At 51.6% G+C, this 21224-nt stretch overlaps 1 protein-coding gene and 1 pseudogene across 1 annotated transcript; both read left to right on the forward strand.

The window, feature by feature from the left end:
* Positions 1 to 4814: 4814 nt before the first annotated feature.
* Positions 4815 to 12019, forward strand: LOC118706010 (pre T-cell antigen receptor alpha). Its single transcript, XM_036415147.1, has 5 exons — positions 4815 to 4872; positions 7614 to 7934; positions 9325 to 9369; positions 9948 to 10115; positions 12015 to 12019. Exons 1-5 carry the CDS (start codon positions 4815 to 4817, stop codon positions 12017 to 12019), a joined length of 597 nt encoding a protein of 198 aa, XP_036271040.1.
* Positions 12020 to 16153: 4134 nt separating this feature from the next.
* On the forward strand, positions 16154 to 17689 carry LOC118706011 (annotated as a pseudogene).
* The last annotated feature ends 3535 nt before the right edge of the window (positions 17690 to 21224 follow it).

The following is a 21224-nucleotide window of genomic DNA, read 5'->3' on the forward strand; positions in this document are numbered from 1 at the left end:
TCAGCAATGGCACTTCTGGGGAGATACACACAAAAATGACAGGCAGGTCCTAAAGGGATGTGTGTTCACACCATCTGAGAATAGAAGCAGCCACCGGGGAAGGTGCATTGAGAGATGGAAGGATAAGAAGCAAAAGGAATTATAGACTGGGACCGTGGGACAGTGTTCAGTTTTCTAAACGGAAGGACATGCTGACACATGCTCCCACATGGATGATGACCCTTGAAGATATGATGCCTCCTGATATCAGTCAGCCCACCAGGGCATGTTCTGTGGAATTCCACTTTCATGAGGTGGTCAAACTCACAGGGACAGGAAGTGGAAAGTAGCAGCCAGGGACAGGGAGGGAGAGTAAGGGTGTTTCATGGGCACAGAGGTTCCCTTTAGCCAGATGAGAAAAGGGGGGGAGCCTCATGGAGGGATGAACACGTGTTCCAGCCCCCAGAGAAGGTAGAAGACAAGGAGACATTGCATCTGACCACTCTGTCCCCTGGGCAGGCAACAAAGAGGACCTCTCTCTCACCAAGCAAGGCAAGGAGACCCAGCCCAACAAGGCTCGGGTCCTGGCAGATGAGTGCCCAGACCCACATTCAATCAGCATTCTGCTTCACGCTGGCGGGGTTGGAGGGTCCTTGGAGAGCAGGAGAGTGAATGTGGGTGAGCCCTCCAAAAAGGTCACAGTGTCTGGTCCCTGCTTTGCTCCCGACTTGCGCTGTGTGGTCTTGACCTCTGTGAGCCTTGGCTTCCTCCCCTTGGCCCAGAGACAGGAGTGGTTGTGGGCCAGTTTGGGGCATTCAGTGGCCTGGCACAGGGAGGGCTGAGCAGAGGATGGGGCCCACCCTCTGGTCTGGGAACTGCTCCTGTGGATGCGGTCCCCAGGGAGCTCGGGCTTCTAGAAGCCAGTCCAGAGAAGATCAGATTAATTAGGGTGGGTTCAGGGAAGAGATCTGAATGGCAGACTGGAGAGCATGAGGTCCAGTGGAACTGATTGGCTTAGCCTGCCAGTCTGCGGGGAGGCTGGGCTTCCTTCCCATATAAGGGCGGAGGGCAGCCAGCCTGAGCCATTAGACTGCAGAGCCCAGGAGAGCAGGACCATGTCTTCTCCCAGAAGAAGAGCAGCGCGAGCGCCAGCCCTGCTGAGGGTCCCGGCACCCAGCTGTCATCCTCCCGCACATCTGCAAGCTCGGAGGGCCCAGAAGATGCGTGCTTCCTGCCCAGGCCCCATCCCTGTGCCCCTGCATCCTTGCCATCATCCTACCCGCCCTGGCTGCCTGCCCCACCTTCCCCCCAGAGACAGCTGGGCCCCCAAATTTCTCCTCATCCAGCCAGAGGCGGTGAGGAGAGGCCTGGTCCCCCGCACCCCTCTGCCCCCCGCCCAGGAGCTGTGTGACCCGGGGCTGAAGGCAAAGAAGCCTCCCAGGTACTCAGTCAGCCGGCCCCGGGCCGCCCAGCTTCCGACCCCGAAGCTCTCCTTCCTCCACATCTCAGCATCAGGCGGGGACAGGAGGAGGGTGGCCCTGGTCCCCAAGCCCTGCCTGGCTGCAGGTGCCAAGAGGCCCCTCCCGGCCAGCAGCAGCAGCAGCGGCAGCAGCCCGCCTGCCAAGGCCCAAGGGCTGGGCAGCCAGCTCCCAGAGACATGCGCTCCGTCAGACCAGCCGTCCCTGGCCCCCAGCACCCTGCCCCGCAAGCCCAAGGCCCGAGGCCCACCCCTGCAGAGTCCACACCAGCCAGTTCCAGCAGAAGAGGGTGGGGACAAAGTCACCCTTCAGCGCTCCCTCAGCCTGTTCCTGGACCAGTGTCCCCAGTTCTGCCCCTCCACCCAGGAAGCCCCAGAGAAGGCGCTCCAGGAGGAGAAGGCGGCCTTCCACCAGAGCCCCAGGAAGAGGAAGTACTGCCAGCGGGCCGCCACCACCTGCCACAGGCTGCGGGGCCTGGGCCCCAGCCCTAGGCCCGGACCTTGCAAGACCTTCTGGCCGTGAAGCTCCCAGGCCCCGAGCTGGACACTCCGTGCTCCCCCGCCCCCCTCTCCCCCCACCTCCCCGACAGGCGCTCCCTGCGCAGCCTCGTGGCCCAGCACCTCGGACGCGGCATCCAGGATGGAGCATGGCCACAGCTCCATGGAGGACGCCAGCCTCTGCAGGACCTGGGTCCTCTGGGAGGTCGGACAAGACGCCCAGACCCAGCGCTCAGCGCCGCCCAGCGTTTGCAGGACGTGCCTGTGGATTTGGGGTTACTGGGTGATCACACATGTCTCCTGTCCCAAATGTCTAACAATAAAGGATCGGTTCAATAAACTAGAGTGCATCTGTGGTTCTATTTGTCATCGCGTTTATCTCCTGCCTTCCTGCCGTGGCTCTAGGTTGAGCATGGACCTAGGAAGCAGGAGGTCATGGTTTGATTTGGGATCCGGGCACCTGCCCAGGTTGCATATTCCATTCCCAATGGTGGGCATGCAAAGGCAGCTGATCAATGATTTTCCCTTATCATTGATAATTCTACGTCTTTCTCCCTCTCCCTTTCTCTCTAAAATGTACTACAATATATATTAAAATAATATTTATTTTTTATTTTTAACACAATTCAGATTTGTTGTAGAAGATTTCAGAAATAAACAACTAGACAGATGAAAAGTAACTATTCAAAAAGTCCTACCACAGAGATATGAGTTGAAACATTTGATAAGCTTTCTCCTAGGAATAGTTACATATTTTTATGCAAAATTGAGTACATCATTTCTCTTTAGATTTGGAGCCTGTTTGTTTAAACTTCCTGTGTATGTAACTATGTATTCACATATATTAAAATGAAATAATATATGACTTCTTAGTATGCACCGTCAGTCTTCATTGTCAATAGGGTCTTCTAAACTGTCTTTAAGCAAAATGATGCATAAGAAGAGTAATCTTTACCATAGGCTCAGCAATATAAGCATGAGTTGTGTCTGCAGCATATTTGTGGGCACAAAAATATCACAATACTTCTAAAATCCGAAGTACTTCTAATACTAAACACTGAAAGAAATATAAACTTTCTGGTTCAGTGGTTGAACATCCACCCATGAACCAAGAGGTCACTGTTTTATTCCAGGTCAGTGCACATGCCCAGATTCTGGGCTGGAACCCCAGTAGGAGGCATGCAGGAGGCAGCTGAATATGACCCTCCTTCATCATTGATGTTTTTATCTCTCTCCCCCCCACTGCCCCTTCCTCTTTGCAACCAATAAAAATAATGTTTTAAACATGTGAAATATACATACATTTTTTAAAGATTAATAAAAACTAGATAATTATTTTCCAATCGGCTTATTCTAGTTCAGAAATGGAGAATTAGGGAAGTAAGTAATTTGGGGAAAGTCACATGACTCCTCAGTGACCAGTCGGGGTTGAAAGCCAGGTGGTCTGCCTTCACAGCCCACACTCTGAAGCAAACTCTGTCCTAATCCCATGTCACTGAACATTCTTTGAAAACATGATTTGAAAAGCTGCTGCATAATATTCACTAACATAAACATCCAAACATGCATTAATTTAACTCTTCCCCAGCATTGGGCAATCAGGTTGTTTATAATTGCGCTTGCATTTGTTTTTGGTTTTTGTTAATCCTCCCCCCATCCCCATCGGATATTTTTGCATTGCCTTTTTTTTTCCCCTTTGAGGAAATGGATAAAATGCTAATAACTCTACTCTTCCCCCCCAAGCAAAGTTGCTTCCCTCAAATCCAATTAATCTTACAATGGAAATTACAATATACATTACTTTTATTTTATTTTTATTTTTAAAAATAATTCTTTATTGCTGAAAGTATTACATATGCCCCCTTTATTTTCATTGCTGTTTAGAAAGTGGGAGTGAGAGGGAGGTAGGGAGGGAAGGAGGAGAGAGAAATATCAATGTGAGAGAAGCATTGGTTTCCTCCCAAATGTGCCCTGACCAGGGATCAAACCTGCAACCCAGATATGTGCCCTTGACCGGAAATTGAACTCTCGACCCCTCCATGCACGGGCCAACGCTCTGACCACTGAGCGCCACCGGCCAGGGCCTGCTCCTGTGTTTTCTGTGTGCACACAGCTTTGTCTTGTAATGACCAAATCTCTCATTATTTCATTAGGGTGTACACCTAATGGGAAGTTTTAGCATCAAAATGATACCTACCTAGCTAAAGTTTAGTGGAGTCACTGCAAATGGCATTTGTAACAAGTTTATTTTTTTAAGGGGTTTTACGTGACAGTGCAGGGAATACATAGAAAATCTTTGAACCTTCTGCTCAATTCTGTTGTGAACTTGAAATTTCTCTAAAACATAAATTGTATTTAAAAGGGGCAGAGTGACATGGACATGAGCTTTTGGGGCTTTTTGGCCAGCCACCAGGAACAGCTCCAGCCTGGCTCTGCCGCTGCCAGCTGGATGGCCTCGGGCAGGCCACTCCGTCCCTCTGGCCTCAGTCGCCTCACCTGTGAAAGGGAGGCACCGTCGCTAGGGGCCGGCATGCAGTGCTGTGTGTTAAGCCCTTGCCATGCTGCCTGGTGCTCTGTGGCCTACAGATGGCAGGGCCAGTGAGGGCGGTGCTCTGCAGATGGGAGGGAGGGTGGGCGCCCAGCTCCTGCTGTGGGGGTGGCAGCCTGAGCTCCCTGCCCCTGAGAGAGGAAGGGGTGGGGGCCCAGGTGGAGTGGGAGGGGCCCCTGTGGAGGGAAACGGCTCCCTGGTGGAGCAGCCGAGTGCAGCTGGGCCTGTGGCCTGGGAGGCAGCCTTGTGGGTGCCTGCTCCCCAGCCCACACCTCCGGGCTGCAGCTGCGACCTGCCTCCCGCAGATGGGCCATGGCCGGGGCTTGGCTGCTGCTTCTCTTGGCCCTCGGGTGTCCAGCCCTGCCCGCAGGTGAGTCCCTGCCTGCTTCTCTCTGTGCCCCGTTTGTCTGCCCCGAACCACCCTCTCCCTCTGGGCGTCCGGGTGAGATGCAAGGAGGCAGCACAGAGGCACTGGAGCCTCTGAGAAGGTCTCAGCAGCCCATTTCCCTTCCCCAGTCACTCTACCTCCCAGCCACCTTGCTCTGGGCCCCCGTCCTGCTCCCCTGGGGTCCACAGTGTTGGTAGGGAGGAGTCAGCTCGTGGGGGTACAGAGAGACAAAGCAGGCGGGCGGAGAGCCAGGGCTGCTATGTGATAGGGAGTGAGGGGACCTGGCAACACTGTGAGGCCCCTCCTGCCTGCCCGTCCTGTCCCGGTCTCCTGCCCTCAGGGCCCTTTCCAGCAGGGCTCAGAGTGCCTGTTGTTCACTCCCAGCTGCCCCTTCTCAGGGGGCTCCCAGGAGAAGGCCCAGGGCCTCAGTGACTTCCCGGGTGTATGTACCCCAGGCTCCAAAGATTAAGGCTGGAGCCAAAGGACTAGAATTGTGAGGGTTCCAGCTTCATGTAGAGCCTGTGCAGATTTGCATGTGTGTGTGTGTGTGTGTGTGTGGGGGGGGGAGCCCTTGGCCTTTGAATGAAGACATCTCCGTGAGCTGGAGCTGACCCAGTGTGTCACAGCTCTCCCTCCCGAGGAGGCCAGCCATGCCCATGTGGAGCAGGGCATGCCCAGGGCAGGCGACTGAGCTCCTGGAAGGAAGCAGCCAGGCTGAGGAGGAGCACTCCTGGGGGGCTTTGTGGAGGAGGCAGATGCTTAGCTCACCTTGGGGAGTGTCTCTGCATGTACCGCTGCGGAGGCTCAGGAGCTGTGGTTCCTGGAGCTCACTCCTCCCTTTGTCTGTGATGCCTCATTAATGATAGCATGGATAGAATCTGGATACTCATCCGCCAGGTGTTTTACATTCATCAACTTTATTCTACCAACAAACTGTGGGGCTGGCGTCCCTAACCCCATGATACTGATGGGACCATTGAGACTCAGCATATCAAGCGCCTGAGACAAACCACCTCTGTCCAAGGCCACGTCCCAGTTTGGCCCACTGTGTCACCGAGCAAAATCTTAGTCATCCTTCATGTGGGGTGATATGTGGGAGTTGGAGTCGCCGAGCTCTGAGCTCACATCTGAGTGGGCTGCTAATCGTCCACATGCTACAGGTCAGTTATTTAACCTTCGAGAAATCCTATGTGAGCACTCCACACCCCTTCCTCCCCACAAAATACCCTGGGTCGCGTCCCCGCAGCCTGGGCATTTCTTTGTCCTGGCTACACTCGGAGTTGTGGTGTGTGTGTGTGTGTGTGTGTGTGTGTGTGTGTGTGTGTTTGTGTATAGTTTTTTTGTTAATCCTCACCCAAGGATACTTTCCCATTGATTTTTAGAGAGAGTGGGAGGGAGGGGAAGAGACACACAGAGAGAAGCATCAATGTGAGAGAGACACATCAACTGGTTGCCTCCTGCATGAGCCCGCAACCAATGTACATGCCCTTGACTGGAATCGAAACCAGGACCCTTCAGTCCACAAGTCGACATTCTATCCACTGAGCCAAACCAGCTAGGGCTTAACTCACAGTTTTAATTTGTTTGGAGGTTTTAACCTTTAAGATTTAATTTTTATGAGCAAATATCCAACTGTTCAAAAATAACATTGTTATGTATTAAATGAATCATCCGTACTGAAAAGACTAAATTTGTGGAAAATTAGGACTATTCGGGAAAATAAAGGGCAGATCTACCTGATTTACAGGTTCGATCCCGGTAGAGGCTGTTTCTCTCACATCAATGTTTCTCTTTCTTCCTCTCTCTAAGCATGTCCTGGGGTGAATAATACACCAAACACCCTTCTATATGCCACTCAGATTAACAAATGGCTACAATCTTGCCATATTTTAACTATATTTTTTATTTTTTTTTAAATATATTTTATTGATTTTGTACTATTTTTTTAAAATGTATTTTTGTATTGATTTCAGAGGGGAAGGGAGAGGGAGAAAGAGATACAAACATTAATGATGAGAGAGAAACATCGATTGGATGCCTCCTGCATGCCCCGCACTGGGGACCAAGCCCAAAATCCAGGCGAGCGTCCTGAGCAGGAATCCAGCTGTGGCTCCTGGTTCCTAGGCTGCCTCTCAGCCACTGGGCCACACCAGTTGGGCTGAACTAGATTTTTTCCAAGAAACAAAAAGTTACAGACATATTTGAAGCCCCTTTAGTCTGATTCCAGATCTTATTTCTCCCGTTTCTCCCCAGAGACAACCACTCTCCTGAGTCTGGCACAACCAGGTATTATGAGTGTTGTTTCCACTGAGACTGAGTGCTTTGAAAGTGGGGACAATGTATATGTAAATTATTACATATAATATAATGTTGTATATAAATTAATGTTGTATTTTTAATGCCTTGCACAGAAAGGTTCAGATATGATAGATGGTGATGGACGGATGGATGGATGGACGGATGGACATATAGATGGAAAGTAGAGAGAATCGCTGTAGAAATCATGGATGATGGAAAAGAGTGAATGAGTAGAGAGGTGGATGAAAGAGTGGAGGGAAGGAAGGGTGTTTCAGGGGAAACCGCAAGGAGAGAGGGCTGGTGGAGAGGACGGAGGGACAGATGGATGGGGAAGGACAGACAGAAGCATAGACGCCTGCAGTGAGGTGCGGGCCTGGGAGGGCATGGGCAGATCTGGGCGCCCACAGGTGCACGCTCTCTTACAGGTGTGGGCGGCACCCCCTTCCCCTCGCTGGCGCCCCCCATCACCATGCAGGTGGACGGGAAGCAGCAGGTGCTGGTGGTCTGCCTGGTCCTGGACGCGGCGCCCCCTGGCCTCGAGAGCCCCGTCTGGTTCTCCGCTGGCAATGGCAGCGCCCTGGGCGCCTTCACCTACGGCCCTTCCCCAGCCGCAGATGGCACCTGGACCAGCCTGGCCCAGCTCTCCCTGCCCGCGGAGGAGCTGGCATCCTTGGAAGTCTTGGTCTGCCACACGGGGCCTGGGGCTGGGGACCGCAGCCAGAGCACACAGCCCCTGCAGCTGTCAGGTGGGGACGGAGCCTGGGCCCTGTGAGTGCCCTGCCCCTTTCGCTCTCCCTGGTCCCGGGGTTTGGTGGGAAGGAGGCCGGCTCAGACCATGAGGGCATGAGGGGTGTCCCAGTGACCACCAACCAGGGGAAGGGGTGCCTGGGCTCAGAGCAGGGCCACCTGAGGCCCTGAGGCCTGGGGTTTGCAACTGTGACATCTCACCCAAATCCGGGCTCTGTGCATGTCCCCCAAGGTGACAGAGCCTCCTCCCTCCTAGGATGGAGATGTACATTAAGGTACATGGCGTCACCTGCTACCTAGGCCACTGTCTCTATCCCCAGGATTAATATCTACATATCACCTATATGACACCCCACCTATTAGACCCAAACAATGAGTGAATAACTGATTGCTGCCACTTACTCAGTGCTTCCTCCTGCCAGGTACTATTTATTGTAAACACTTTACATTTATGAAGTCATATAGTTTTCCTCATTGTATCGGGGACAGAGATGTTAAGTAATATGTCCAAGGTCATCTATTATTATTACTTTATTCTTTTTAAAAATATTTTTATTGACTTTTTACAGAGAGAAAGGGAGAGGGATAGAGAGTTAGAAACATCGATGAGAGAGAGTCATCGACCAGCTGCCTCTTGCACACCCCCTACTGGGGACGTGCCAGCAACCAAAGTACATGCCCTTGACCAGAATCGAACCCTGGACCTTTCATCCGCAGGCCTACACTCTATCCATTGAGCTAAACCGGTTTTGGCTATTACTTTACTCTTTAAAAATATTTTTTTATTGATTCCGGAAAGGAAGGGAGAGGGAGAGAGAGAGAAACATCAATGATGAGAATCATTGATCAGCCGCCTCCTGCACGCCCCACACTGGGGGTGGAGCCCACAACTCGGGCATGAGCCCTGACCGAGGGTCAAACTGTGACCTCCTGGTTCATAGGTCGATGCTCAGCCACTGAGCCAGGCCAGCCGGGCTATTATTACTCTATGAATAACCAGATGGCTTCCTCTTTTGGGATTATGTTGGTTTTAACATAATTTTTGTTGAACGAACCCTCTGCCTTCCAAAGGCTGCTGAGAAAACGATTCCTTGTCCGGAAGTGCTGAGGCAGCTCGCCTCCCAGGGGCTCAGCACAGGGGGCGGCGGGAGCCAGGCCGACCTGGGCCCCTCGGAGGACCTGCAGCGAGTGGGCTCAGTTCCCACTGCCGGTTCCTTTGTGCATTTATCCAGCATGTCAGGGCCGGGGCACCGTGCTGGGTCGGAGGGCACCGTGCTGTGGAGGAGGGCACGGTACTGGGGCGGGGGACACAGTACTGGGGCGGGGGACACAGTACTGGGGCGGGGGCACAGCCCATCCCAAGTCTCACTCCTTCTCCTTGGCTGGCAGGAGAGACGTCCTCAGTCAGTACCTGCCTCTGGGAGCCTCTGGGGGGTGAGTACTGGGGCCAGGACCGCAGGTGCCATCTGGCCTGGTGGGTCCGATGGGGGTTGGTAGGGTCCCTGAGGAGCTGTCTGTCTGTCTGGGTTGGTGCCCTGGCCAGCCTGGGCCTCTGTGCACCCGCGGGTAAGACCTCTGGCTCCAGCCCGGTGCCTGGCCTCCAGCTGGGAGCACAGGTGAGCCTGTGAGAGGGGCAGCCCAGGGGAACGGCAGCATCAGGGCCTCGGAGACCCCTGGGAGGCGTGGGAGCCGTCACCCCCACCTCCTGCAGGTCATGGTCACCCCCGGCCTCCTCCGGCCACAGGAGCTTCTGAGCGGCTCCTCTGCAGCGAGGCTGCCTCCTGCCCGGCCCGGCCCCCTGACTGGGGGATGTAAGAAAGGGAAGGTGAGGCGGGTATTTGTTATTCCCAGGAGGAGGTGCGCTTAGACACCAGGAAGGACCTGCCCTGAAGTTGGGGGACCACATGGAGGGGGAATGGCCAGGGCAGAGGACCAGGCCCCTCTTCTCGGGGGACATCGTGGGGGTGGGGTGCTGAGGAGCCGGGGCCCAGCCTGCTCCTTCCCTCCCGCAGGGACGGGGGGCCTTGTGCTGAGGCTGGGGGCGCTGAGGCTGCTGCTCTTCAAGCTGCTGCTGGTGGACCTGCTCCTGACCTGCAGCCGCCTGCTCACTCCGCCCGCTGCACCCGGCTGCCCGCACTGGCCGCCCCGCAGCCTGGGCGGTCGGAACACCTTCGTGCCCGGTGACTGCAGTCGCCGCCCGGAGAGACCCAGTGCTCAGGGCCTCCCACCTTGGAGGACACTGGACCTGCTCCCCCTGGAGGCAGGGCAGTCCCTTCCTTCCCCTGAGGCTGGTCTGGGGGAAAGGCTGGTCTCTCCCCTCTGACTGGGAGGCCCTGAGGGCGGTGATTGACACAGGCATCCTGGGACATTTGAGATGCAGAACACTGAGGACAATAAAGGAGAACTTCAATGGCACAAGCAAAGCACAAGTGTTTTCATTCCTGTCTTCTCTGAGAGGAGGCAATTGGGCAGAAATCTGGGAAGGCTTCCCAGAGGAGGAGAGCTTCCTGAGGGTAAGACTGTGGGGTTGGGGGCTACGGAGGGCACTGTGCCTCCTGTCTCCTTACTCAGGGCCAAGCAGGAGGCCAGGCCCCTCTGGCTCCTCACCCTGCCCATGCTCTGTGAGAGGTGGGGCGTGCAGCCCAGGAGCCCAGGAGCCCAGGAGCCCGGGAATGCGGGTGCCGGGCCTGATGGGAAGTCTTGTGCAGACACCACCGAGGTGAGCAGGACCAGGATCCCAGAGGAAGGGGAGTGTGCTCAGCGCCAAGAGCGCTGACGGTCACCCCAAGCTTACTCTGATTAACCAAGTGAGGGTCATTATTCATTTCACAAGCATTCACTGACCGTCAACTCAGCCAGGCACTGAAGTGGCTTTTGTTTGTTTTGTTTCCTGAAGAGGCTTCTTGTGGTGATAGGACATGGGGCTCCATGAGGGGTGTAGGCGCCGTGTCCCCTGTTCCTTCAGCACCGCCCTTCCAGAGGCTCCTCCAGGGGCTCAGCCCAGCACCGCTGGGCGCTGGGGCGTGGATGTCCCCGGGCCGCCCAGAGCAGCCTGCTGGGCCAGTGGTGCTACCGGTCTCCCCCAAGGTGTCGCTGGGAAAGCATGATTTAATACTCCACCCCCTTGCCGGGACCGGTTTGGCTCAATGGATAGAGCGTCGGCTTGGGGACTGAAAGGTCCCGGGTTCGATTCTGATCAAGGGCATGTACCTTGGTTGCGGGCATATCCCCAGTAGGGGATGTTCAAGAGGCAGCTGATCGACGACTCTCTCTCATTGATGTTTCTAACTCTCTATCTCCCTTCCTCTCTGTACAAAAATCAATAAAATATATTTTTTAAAAAAATACTCCACCCCCTTGTGTGGAGTCAATGACAGGGCCAGCTTCCTTGAGTCTCTGTGCCCTCTGAGCTTCGAGAAAAAAACAGTCTGAGATAAAGAATGACATTACACAGATGAAAACACATTGCAAGGAATATACAGCAGATTAAGGGAAGCTGCGGATCGAATCAATGAAACAGAGTTGAACATATCACTAAATTAGAGAACCAAAAAGAAAAAAAACAATTCAAAAACAGGAGGACAGCTTAAGGGAGCTGTGGGACAATGTGAAACATAGCAATATTAGAATAACAGGTGTGCCAGAAAAGGCAGCAAGGGAAAAAGGAATAAAGAAGGTGTTGGAGAAATAATGATAGAAAACTTCCCTTACATACTAAAGGAAAAAGTCACACAAGTTCAGGAGGTACAGAGAACCAAAACAAGAACCCAAACAGACCCACACCTAGACACATCATCATTAAAATACCAAAAATTACAACAAGAGAGAATCTTAGAGGCCGAAAGAGAAAATAAAGCTGTTACCTACAAAGGAGTTTCCATAAGGCTGACCCCTGATTTCTCATCAGAAACTCTACAGGCCAGAAGGGAATGGCATGAAGTAATGGAAAGCAAGGATTTGAAACCAAGATTACTATAACCAGCGAGGCTATCATTCAAAATAGATAGTGTTAAAGGCAGTTTCTGACTAATTGGATCAGGCTAAGACTCAGTGCCTCCAGAGACTGCCTCTGCCTACAGGCTAATAGGATTCCAACTTGAATTGCCCTCAGGTGTGCCCTCCTCAGAATTGCCCTACAGAGTGGAGCAGTTGCTTCTGTCTGGAGCTTCCTGAACCCAAAAAGGCTAAAGGAATTCATCACCAGCAAACCAGCATTACAAGAAATGCTAAAGGGATTACTGTAAGGGATTTCTGAGAAAAGAAACGGAGAGAGAAACCCGCCATGCAGAATTAAAATGGCTATAAATAAGTACCTCTCAATAATAACCCAAAATGTAAATAGATTAAATGCTCCAGTCAAAAGGTGTAGGGTAGCTGAATGGATACAAAATCATGACCCAACTATAGGCTGTCTATAAGAGATCCACATCAGAACAAGAGACACATACAGGATGAAAGTGAAGGGATGGAAAAATTTTTCCATACAAATGGAAAAGAAAAAAAAAGCTGGAGTAGCAATACTCATATCCGACAAAATAGACTTTAAAAGCATCATGCTAAGCAAAATTAGCCAGTTGTAGAAAGATAAATATAATATAATCTCACTCATTTGTGGAATATGATGAACAACATAAACTGATGAACAAAAATAGAGCCAGAAGGGAAGAAAATATTCTAGATTATAAAATAATTAATCCTGTTATAGGCAGATTTTTAATATTTCCTATAACTTTTGTGATATCATACTATGTTAGTACGGGTTTGGTAATATTATTATACTTAAAATCCTATTATTCTTAAAATAATGTTTATTGCATCTAATATTATATGTAAGATTATTTTTCTTGAATAATTGGTGTTTATTTGCATGTAACATTATTATAGTTAAAATTGATTTTTGTGAAATATTAAGGTTTATTGCATATAACATTATACTTAAAAATATTTTTTTATTGATTTCAGAGAGGAAGAGAGAGGGAAAGAGAGATAGAGAGAGTTAGAGAGAGAGAGAGAGATCAGTGATGAGAGAATCATTGAAACAGCTGCACGTTAGGGATCAAGCCTGCAACCTGGGCATGTGACCAGGAATCTAGCCGTAACCTTTTGTTTCTTAGGCCGATGTTCAACTCCTGAGCCACAGCGGTTGCACAAATTTCACTTTTTTATTTTTTCTTAACCTGAAGTATTTTGTTTCGTAGGAACCAACATATCCACCTTCCCTATTGGGATTTATCTCATGCCTTTTAAGCCTAGAGAGTCCATTACCCATTCTAGAGAATTGATATAGTCTCACTTAAAAAAAAAATGAGAGAGAGAGAGAGAGAGAGAGAGAGAGAGAGAGAGTGAGAGAGAGAAGCATGGATCTGTTGTCCACACATCCATGCACTCACTAGCTGATTCTTGCATGTGTCCTGGCCAGGGATTGAATCCCAACGTCGGTGCATTAGCACCACACTCTAACCAATCGACCCCCCCTCCCCCAACCCCCCACCTCCACCCCGCCAGGACCTAGTCTCACTTCTACTGTCTTTTGTGCATGTGTAAGTTACTCTCTGCACCCGCAACTTAACTCATCAGGAGCTCATTTTGCTGTATGATAGAAGATGTCTATCTAATTCCCCCCTAGAGAGCTAATCAATTATTCCAAGATTATTAATAAATAGTCCCCCCCCCCCGTCCCTATTATTTGGGAGATGTTTTTATTGTGTGTTAATGTCTTACATTGGCGGGTTTATGTCTTTCTGGCTCTGATTTCTTTATTCTGATGCCAGCTTCACTTCCTTTCCCTTTGATTATTTTAATAGTCGCCATGATTTTCCCTTTTTAATCCTCATGTTGATTGCACCCTCGAATGCCCTGAGGAAAACTCCCGTCTGGGCTCCACTCCGCCCTTCCCTGCAGGGCAGCCTGGAAGCCCCTGTGGCCGCGTTCTCCCAGGGACAGCTGAGGCAGGTGCACAGTCACCACGGGTTCCCACTGCGGGGGGGGGGGGGGGGGGGGGGGGGGGAGGAGGCAGGTGTCCCTAACGACTCTCCCGCCCTCCAGCCCGGGCGGTTACCACATTACAGATGGGCTTCAAGACCTTCCCAGGGAGAAGAAGGTGGGGGACCCCCCCCCCGCCCCCAAACACACACTGCCTGGGGCACCTTGCATAGCTCCGTGGCCGTCCGGAGCTGACTCTGTCTGCTCACACAGGGGCTCCCTCCTTCCAGGAGCCCCACTGGTCCTAACGATGCTCCAGCCCAGGGCGGGCAGGATGTCCTCGCAGCTGCCTGAGCTCCCCAGTTGAACCCTGCGCTGAGCTCCTCACTTGGGACTGAGCCTGCCACTGGCCCGGGCTGCGCAGAGCCAGGCCTGGTCACAGACATCTCATTTAGTCGGCAGAGCCACCCCGTCACCAGGGCATCCTCAGCCCCGTCGTACGGTTGGGGAAACTGAGGCTCGGAAAAGCCAGGCTGCACCGCCAAAGATTCTCCAGCAGGCCAGCGGCGGAGCTGGTGTGTTCACAGGCCTGCCTCTCTCCAAAGCTGTTTGCACGTGATTTTTGGGAGAATGAAATTAAATGTGAGTACTCATCAGAGGTCCGGCCCCCCATTTTTTATTTTTTTATTTTTTTATTTTTACCTGCACAGGTAGGAAGCGGAGGGCCCTTGTTAACCTGACATGAGCTACACAGGACATGAAAGAGAAAACGAAGGGGAGTAGCCATGCTTACAGAGAAGTTGTGATATCACCAGGTACTGAGTGTGCTCCTGACATACCCAATTAGGAGAGGGTAGCCAGCGGGGCAAACAGGGTCCGCATGTGTTTGTGCTAAGTTATTAAGAAGTCTCTTCTAGTAACACCGACCGGGGCACCTATTCATTGGTCAAATAAAAAGCCAACAATAATATTTATAATAAACAGTAAAATCGCCTGAAGGTTCAATAGGGACATAGCTAACAAGCTAAGGTGCACCTACACGATGAAATGTGCGGGCCTCGCCCTGACTGGATAACTCACTTGGTTAGAGTGCTGCCCCTGATACTTCAAGGTTGCGTATTATATCCCGTCAGGGCACATATGAGAATCAGCCAATGAATGCATAAATAAGTGGGACAACAAATCAATGGCTCTCTCTAAAACAAACAAAAAAATATTAGAGGGAGAGATGATAGAAACATCAATGAGAGAACATCTTGTATCGGCTGCCTCCTGCACGCCCCCTACTGGGGTTTGAGCGCACAACCCAGGAACATGGAATAAAACATATCCTGCCTGTTCCAGGGCCCGGTACCTGGGACCCTTCAGTCCGCAGGCTGACGCTCTATCCACTGAGCCAAACCGGCTAGGGCCGTGGTCGGCAAACTGCGGCTCATGAGCCACATGCGGCTCTTTGGCCCCTTGAGTGTGGCTCTTCCACAAAATACCTTGGCCTGAGCAAGTTTATTTTGAAGAAGTGGTGTTAGAAGAAGTTTAAGTTTAAAAAATTGGGCTCTCAAAAGAAATTCCAATCGTTGTACTGTTGATATTTGGCTCTGTTGACTAATGAGTTTGCTCTAGCCACTAGGGCAAAAAAAATTTTTTTTAAATGTGGGCCTTAAGCCCTAGCTGGTTTGGCTCAGTGGATAAAGCGTCAGCCTGCAGACTGAAGGGTCCCAGGTTCCATTCCAGTCAAGGACATATGCCAGGGTTGTGGGCTCAGCTCACCAGAGCGCGGGGTCGGCGCGGCTGGGGCGGAGGAGGTGAAGCTCAGGGAAGCTCCTCTTGTCCTTGATCCAAGTTACAAAGCCCCTGCCCCAGCACAGAGGGCACAGTGTCCCATCAGCTGCTCTGTGATGGAGGGGGTTTCAACTGGCACCCCCAGCACTCAGCCAGAGTTCTTCCCAGAAGTCAGCAGCGGGAAGTGGGGGGCATGCAGCCTGAATGTATCATCGTGGCCACCTTTCACGCCCAAGGACACATTCTCCTCGCCCTTCGCCAGCTCCGCGGTCGGGCAGGGGTGTCACGTGGAGGGTCTGGTCCGTGGCGGTCTCGGCTCTCTTGGGTTGCTGAAGGTCTCTGTTGACCAGGGCTCTGGGCAGAGGGTGGTGACGAGGCCCTTCGGTGAGTCCTCTGGACTCCAGGTCTAGGGCCAACCTCTACTGTGCCGTCTCAACCGTTTCCCTGGTGCTTGGGATTAATCAACCAGACAAGACGGCGACCCCCTTCTCTGCCTGTTGGCGGAGTGGAGTGAGAAATGGAATGGCGAGGGTCAGCAGGCATTCCACACATCCTTCAGGGTGCACGGCTGGAGGGGACCCCCTGGCTTCTGCTCAGGAGCCCGGGCAGAATGCAAAGGAAATGGGGCCACGGTTCAGGGTGCTTCTGCTTGAGCGTGGTGTGACTGCTGCCCCCAAGTGACTCCCTGCTTCCCAGATGGCTTACTGTCAGGGAATGTCTCCCTCTCCACCAGAAAAATGATTTAAAAAAAAAAAAAAATATATATATATATATATATATATATATATATATATATATATATATATATATAATTGATTTTTTACAGAGAGGAGGGGAGAGGGATAGGGAGCTAGAAACATCGATGAGAGAGAAACATCGACCAGCTGCCTCTTGCACACCCCCTACCGGGGATGTGCCCGCAACCAATGTACATGCCCCTGACCGGAATCGAACCTGGGACCCTTCAGTCCGCAGATAGACGCTCTACCACTGAGCCAAACCGGTTTCGGCAGGATGATTTAAAAAAAAAATAAATATATATATATATATATATGTGTGTGTGTGTGTGTGTGTGTGTGTGTGTGTATTATTGATTTTTCACAGACAAGAAAGAGAGTGATAGAGAGTTAGAAATATCGATGAGAGAGAATCATTGATCAGCTGCCTCCTGCACATCCCCCACCGGGGATGTGCCTGCAACCAAGGTACATGCCCCTGACTGGAATCGAACCTGGGACCTTTCAGTCTGTAGGCTGACGCTCTATCCACGGAGGCAAACCAGCCTCGGCAGGAATGATGATTTTTAAGGGGCCCCAGATGAGTCCTTAGGAGAGCCCAATATTCCAGGGGTGGCCATGACTTCCAGTGGGAATGTAAGCATGCCCCTCAATGGGCCAGCAGACACAATGTCCCACATTAGGACACCAGTAATGCATTATTCTGGGCCCCACAGAACCTTCTAATAGAGACTCTTTAATATCTTGAATGTTGTTGCCCCAACCATGCCTTCTGCTGGGGCGAGGCAGGGCTTCCCTCTTTGGCTCAGATGTTGTTCCCCAGAGAGCCCCACAGCTGTGGGATGGCCCCAGCTGGGAACCCATTATTGCTGACGTTAGAATCCCAGGACTCTTTTGTTAGCCGGCCAGCCTCTCAGGAAGACCCCTTCCTCCCTGAGCAGCCCACACCTGCTCCCCAAAGAGCAGAGCGGACGTGCAGGGCCCCGAAAGGGCTCCCAGCGTGAGGACTGTGGGAGAGCTTACACCCAGCGCTCCCGCCTCCTGAACCATCAGCGCACACACTCAGGTGACAGGCCCTACAAGTGTGAGTGGGAAGTTTGCACGTGGTCTTTCTTCCGTTCTGATGAGCTTGGACGATATATGTGAATACACACCAGCTACCGGCCACCTGTATGTGATCAGTGCAGCCAAGAATTGGTGAGATCTGACCATCTCAGGCAACACCAAAGGACACATCTTCAGACGCCAGGATCCCCCAATCTACAATACAAGCCAATGACGAACAGATGGATGGTCCTCCTGCTCCGGACCTCTAGGTCCATCTCCTCTTCCCCTCACTTGGCTTCTCCGCCCAGACCCTGCCTGCCTCAGGCCCGCTGTCCGGAAGGAGAGCCATTGTGAGGCAGTGTTGAATGAAGCCCATAAGAGCTGAGTCCCCGTCAGGGACTCTTCAAAAACTGTCTTGGGTGCCCTTGTCTCTTTGGGGCCACCTACGGTTGCTGAGTGTAGCTACCGTACATGGGAAGATGAAGCAAAGTAGAGATTGGGAGCCTAACCAAAAAGCTCTGGAGGCAGCTCAGTTGGTTAGCATTGTTTCAATACACCAAGGTTATTGATTCCATTTCCAGTCAGGGCACATACACGAAGAAGCAACCAATGAATGCATAAATAAGTGAAACAACAAATTGATGTCTCTCTCTCTCTCTCTCTCTCTCTCTCTCTCTCTCTCTCTCTCTCTAATAATTTATTTCTAAAGAAAGCTGTTAGTATCCTGGGAATTTTCCCAAGGCCTGAGGAATTAAAGCTGAAGGGAAGCTCTCTGCCCTAAGGCAGGAGGGCAGGGGGGAACGGGGGGAGTGGGGGGAGCCCTAGCTGGTTTGGCTCAGTGGATAGAGCATCAGCCTGTGCACTGAAGGGTCCTGGGTTCCTTTCCAGTCAAGGGAACATGGCAGGGTTGCAGTTTCAATCCCCCCAGTAGGGGGCATGCTGGAGGCAGCTGATCAATGATTCTCATCATTGATGTTTTTCTCTGTCTCCCTTCCTCTCTAAAAATATATAAATATTTTTAAAAAGCTATTTATGTCACCCCCCCCCAACTTGAAACCATTCAGTGACTCTCCTTTATCTGCTACAAAAATAAAAAAATAAATAAAAAATCCAAATTCCTTATCGTAATCTTCCAGTTTCCAGAGCCAGGCTATGTTCAAATCCTGAATTTGCCACTTACTAGCCATGTGACCTTGGGAGAGGTCTTCTGGTGAGAAAAGTGCTCTTGGCCTGGTTGGGACACATCTGCATTGAATCAGATTGTCCAGCCTCGTCAGCCACGTGCCCAGAGTTTGTCTCCCCCCCGCCTCCAGATTTGGGTGGAATGCCCCACCGCAGGCATGGGATCTGGCATCTCAGGTGGCCACGAGCAACACAGGGGGGCAGGGGAGTTAATCCTCTTGGGTAACCTTCGACTGATGGGAGTTGGGAGAGACCCAGGAGATAAATTCCCTCTTCCTCCCTCCCTTCCCTGAATCGCTGCAAGGCACTGTCTCTCCAAACGGTACAGCCAACTGGGCGGTCTCCCAAGCAGCCAGTGAGCACACCTGCCGTGCTTCTCGGCTTGTGGTGGCAGGATCCCACCTGCTATCACCTTGCATCACCTCCCCTCTCCCCCGCCTTGCTTTTTCCCCTCCCTCTCAGTTAGAGGCCGCAGGGGTTCAGCTCTTGGGTTTATACCATCTGGATAAAACGTTGGCGCTTCCTTCTTGTTTTAGGCTCCATTTTCTAGGTGACTTGGGGGCGGAGGACAATAAACTGGGCAGGGAAGGACAAACCCACTGTAGCTTCGCCTCCTCCTTACAGAGCTCAGATACCAGCTACCTGAGCATATGGCTCTCCTGACAGCTCAACCAGGTAGTTCAAAACCTCATCTCTGGGCTTCTCAGCCAGCAAACTAATATAATAGAAAGGAATTTACCCACGCTCTCAAGTGACAGAGCTGGGACCTGTCTCCTCCAGAGGCACCTCTCTTCACTGAGACCTGATGCCTTCCACAGATGCTGCCTGTGCCCGCTCTGATGCCCAGCACTGGCAGGGGAGGCCATAGTGAGATGAATCAGCTCCGGCTCCTGTGGTCCAGGAACCATTTGGTCCCGGGGCTGAGAGGGCCACCTAGGTGCAGCGGCCACGGAAAGGAGGAGCACCTAAAGGGGAGGTCAGACGGGCGTCTGCGCCCTGACAAGGGAGTGAACCCACCACCTTGGGGATGTGCCCTGTCTGGGAATCGAACCGGCAGCTTCTCAGTGCACAGGACCATGTTCCGTGAACTGAGCCACACTGACCAGACGCAGCCAAAACTTTTAAGCCTGCGATTCAGAGAGCCTCACAGCTGAGGGGCTTCGCGGTGGGTGGCATGGGAACAGCAGCGGTGTGCCAGGGACAAGACTTCTCAAGGAGGCACCCGAGTCAGACCTGAAGAGCCAGCCTTCCCATGTCCTGGATGTCTGCCCTGGGTCGTGCCTGCTGTAGGGCAGAAAGATAACACAATTCTGAACAGGCCGCCAAGGCCAAGAGCTGAACCCCTGTGGCCTCTAACTTATTCTGGACAGCTGGGGAGGTCCCAGCACCTTATCTATGCCTTCCCCCCTGCTCCCCCCCACCCCCGTTCTGCATGCCACCTTGGTCTGTTCTAATGGCCCAGTGCACACGGGCCAGGCCTCCAGGTGTCCTCCACCCAAATTCCAAGCAAGGGGAAGAATGTGATATTTTTTTAAAGTAGAGACAAGAGGACGCTCATTTGTGACCCAATTACTGGCCCCAAGGACTCAGATTTCCAGCACCAAAGATCTCTTTTATTCCCGCCTGGGCACCAGGTCCCTTTCGTGGTGAGGGGGTGAATGGAGGAGAAGAAACCACCTGTCCGTTATCAGTGATCACCCTGTCTATGCCAGGTTCGAGCTAAGCCTTTCCCAGTATTATCTTGTTCAACAAAAGGGTGGGAAAGATCAGTAGATTTTGAATCCTGCCATTTCCTGGCTGTGTGGTCCAGGAAATGTTACTTATTTCTCACTCTTGCTTCTGATAGCAAGTTGGCAAGAGTGGATTCAAACTAAAATGATAGTTACATTCGAAAGAGCGTTTCTTTGTCTGCCTTATGGGAGGGGAAGGGGTTGCAGTGCTCCGGGTGACCCCTGAAGGACTAGGTGAGGAAATGGGAGACTAGAAAACTTCAGGAGTGATAATGAATGGGATTTGGTTGAGGCTGTGGTCACACATGACTCCCGGGTTTTTGGCTTGTATTATAGGTAGCACAGAATAACAAACAAATTTCATTCATCTATTTTTATGCAAAAGTATTATTTTTGTATGTATGCAAATTAAAGAAGAATAAAACTTAGCTACCCTTCTATGTCATTTGAGAAAAAGTGGGTACTAATTACTACATTTGAAGCTTTTGAGCTTCCACTCTGTTCACATCCCCCCATCCTCCATAGAGGCAACCTCTGCCCTGAATTTTGGTTAATTTTGCCTTTGCTTTTATTGGTTGTTTTTACCACATATGTATCTATTATTAAACAGCATAGTGATTGGTTTAATGTGTTTTTAAAAATATATTTTTATTGATTTCAGAGAAGAAGGATGAGAGAGGGAGAGATTGAAACATCAATTATGAGAGAAACTCATTGGGAATCGACCCCTCAACTCTGGCATGTGCCCTGACCGGGAATCAAACCATGATCTCTTGGTTCATAGGTCAACGCTCAACCTCTGAGCCACACCGGCTGGGCAGTTTTATATGTGTTTGACTCTGGTTTTGGTTGAAAGAACACCCTGCATCCTGAAGGAAGGCACCTTCACCTT

The sequence above is a fragment of the Pipistrellus kuhlii genome, unplaced genomic scaffold (genome assembly GCF_014108245.1).
Source record: "Pipistrellus kuhlii isolate mPipKuh1 unplaced genomic scaffold, mPipKuh1.p scaffold_m20_p_5, whole genome shotgun sequence".
Lineage (NCBI taxonomy): Eukaryota > Metazoa > Chordata > Mammalia > Chiroptera > Vespertilionidae > Pipistrellus > Pipistrellus kuhlii.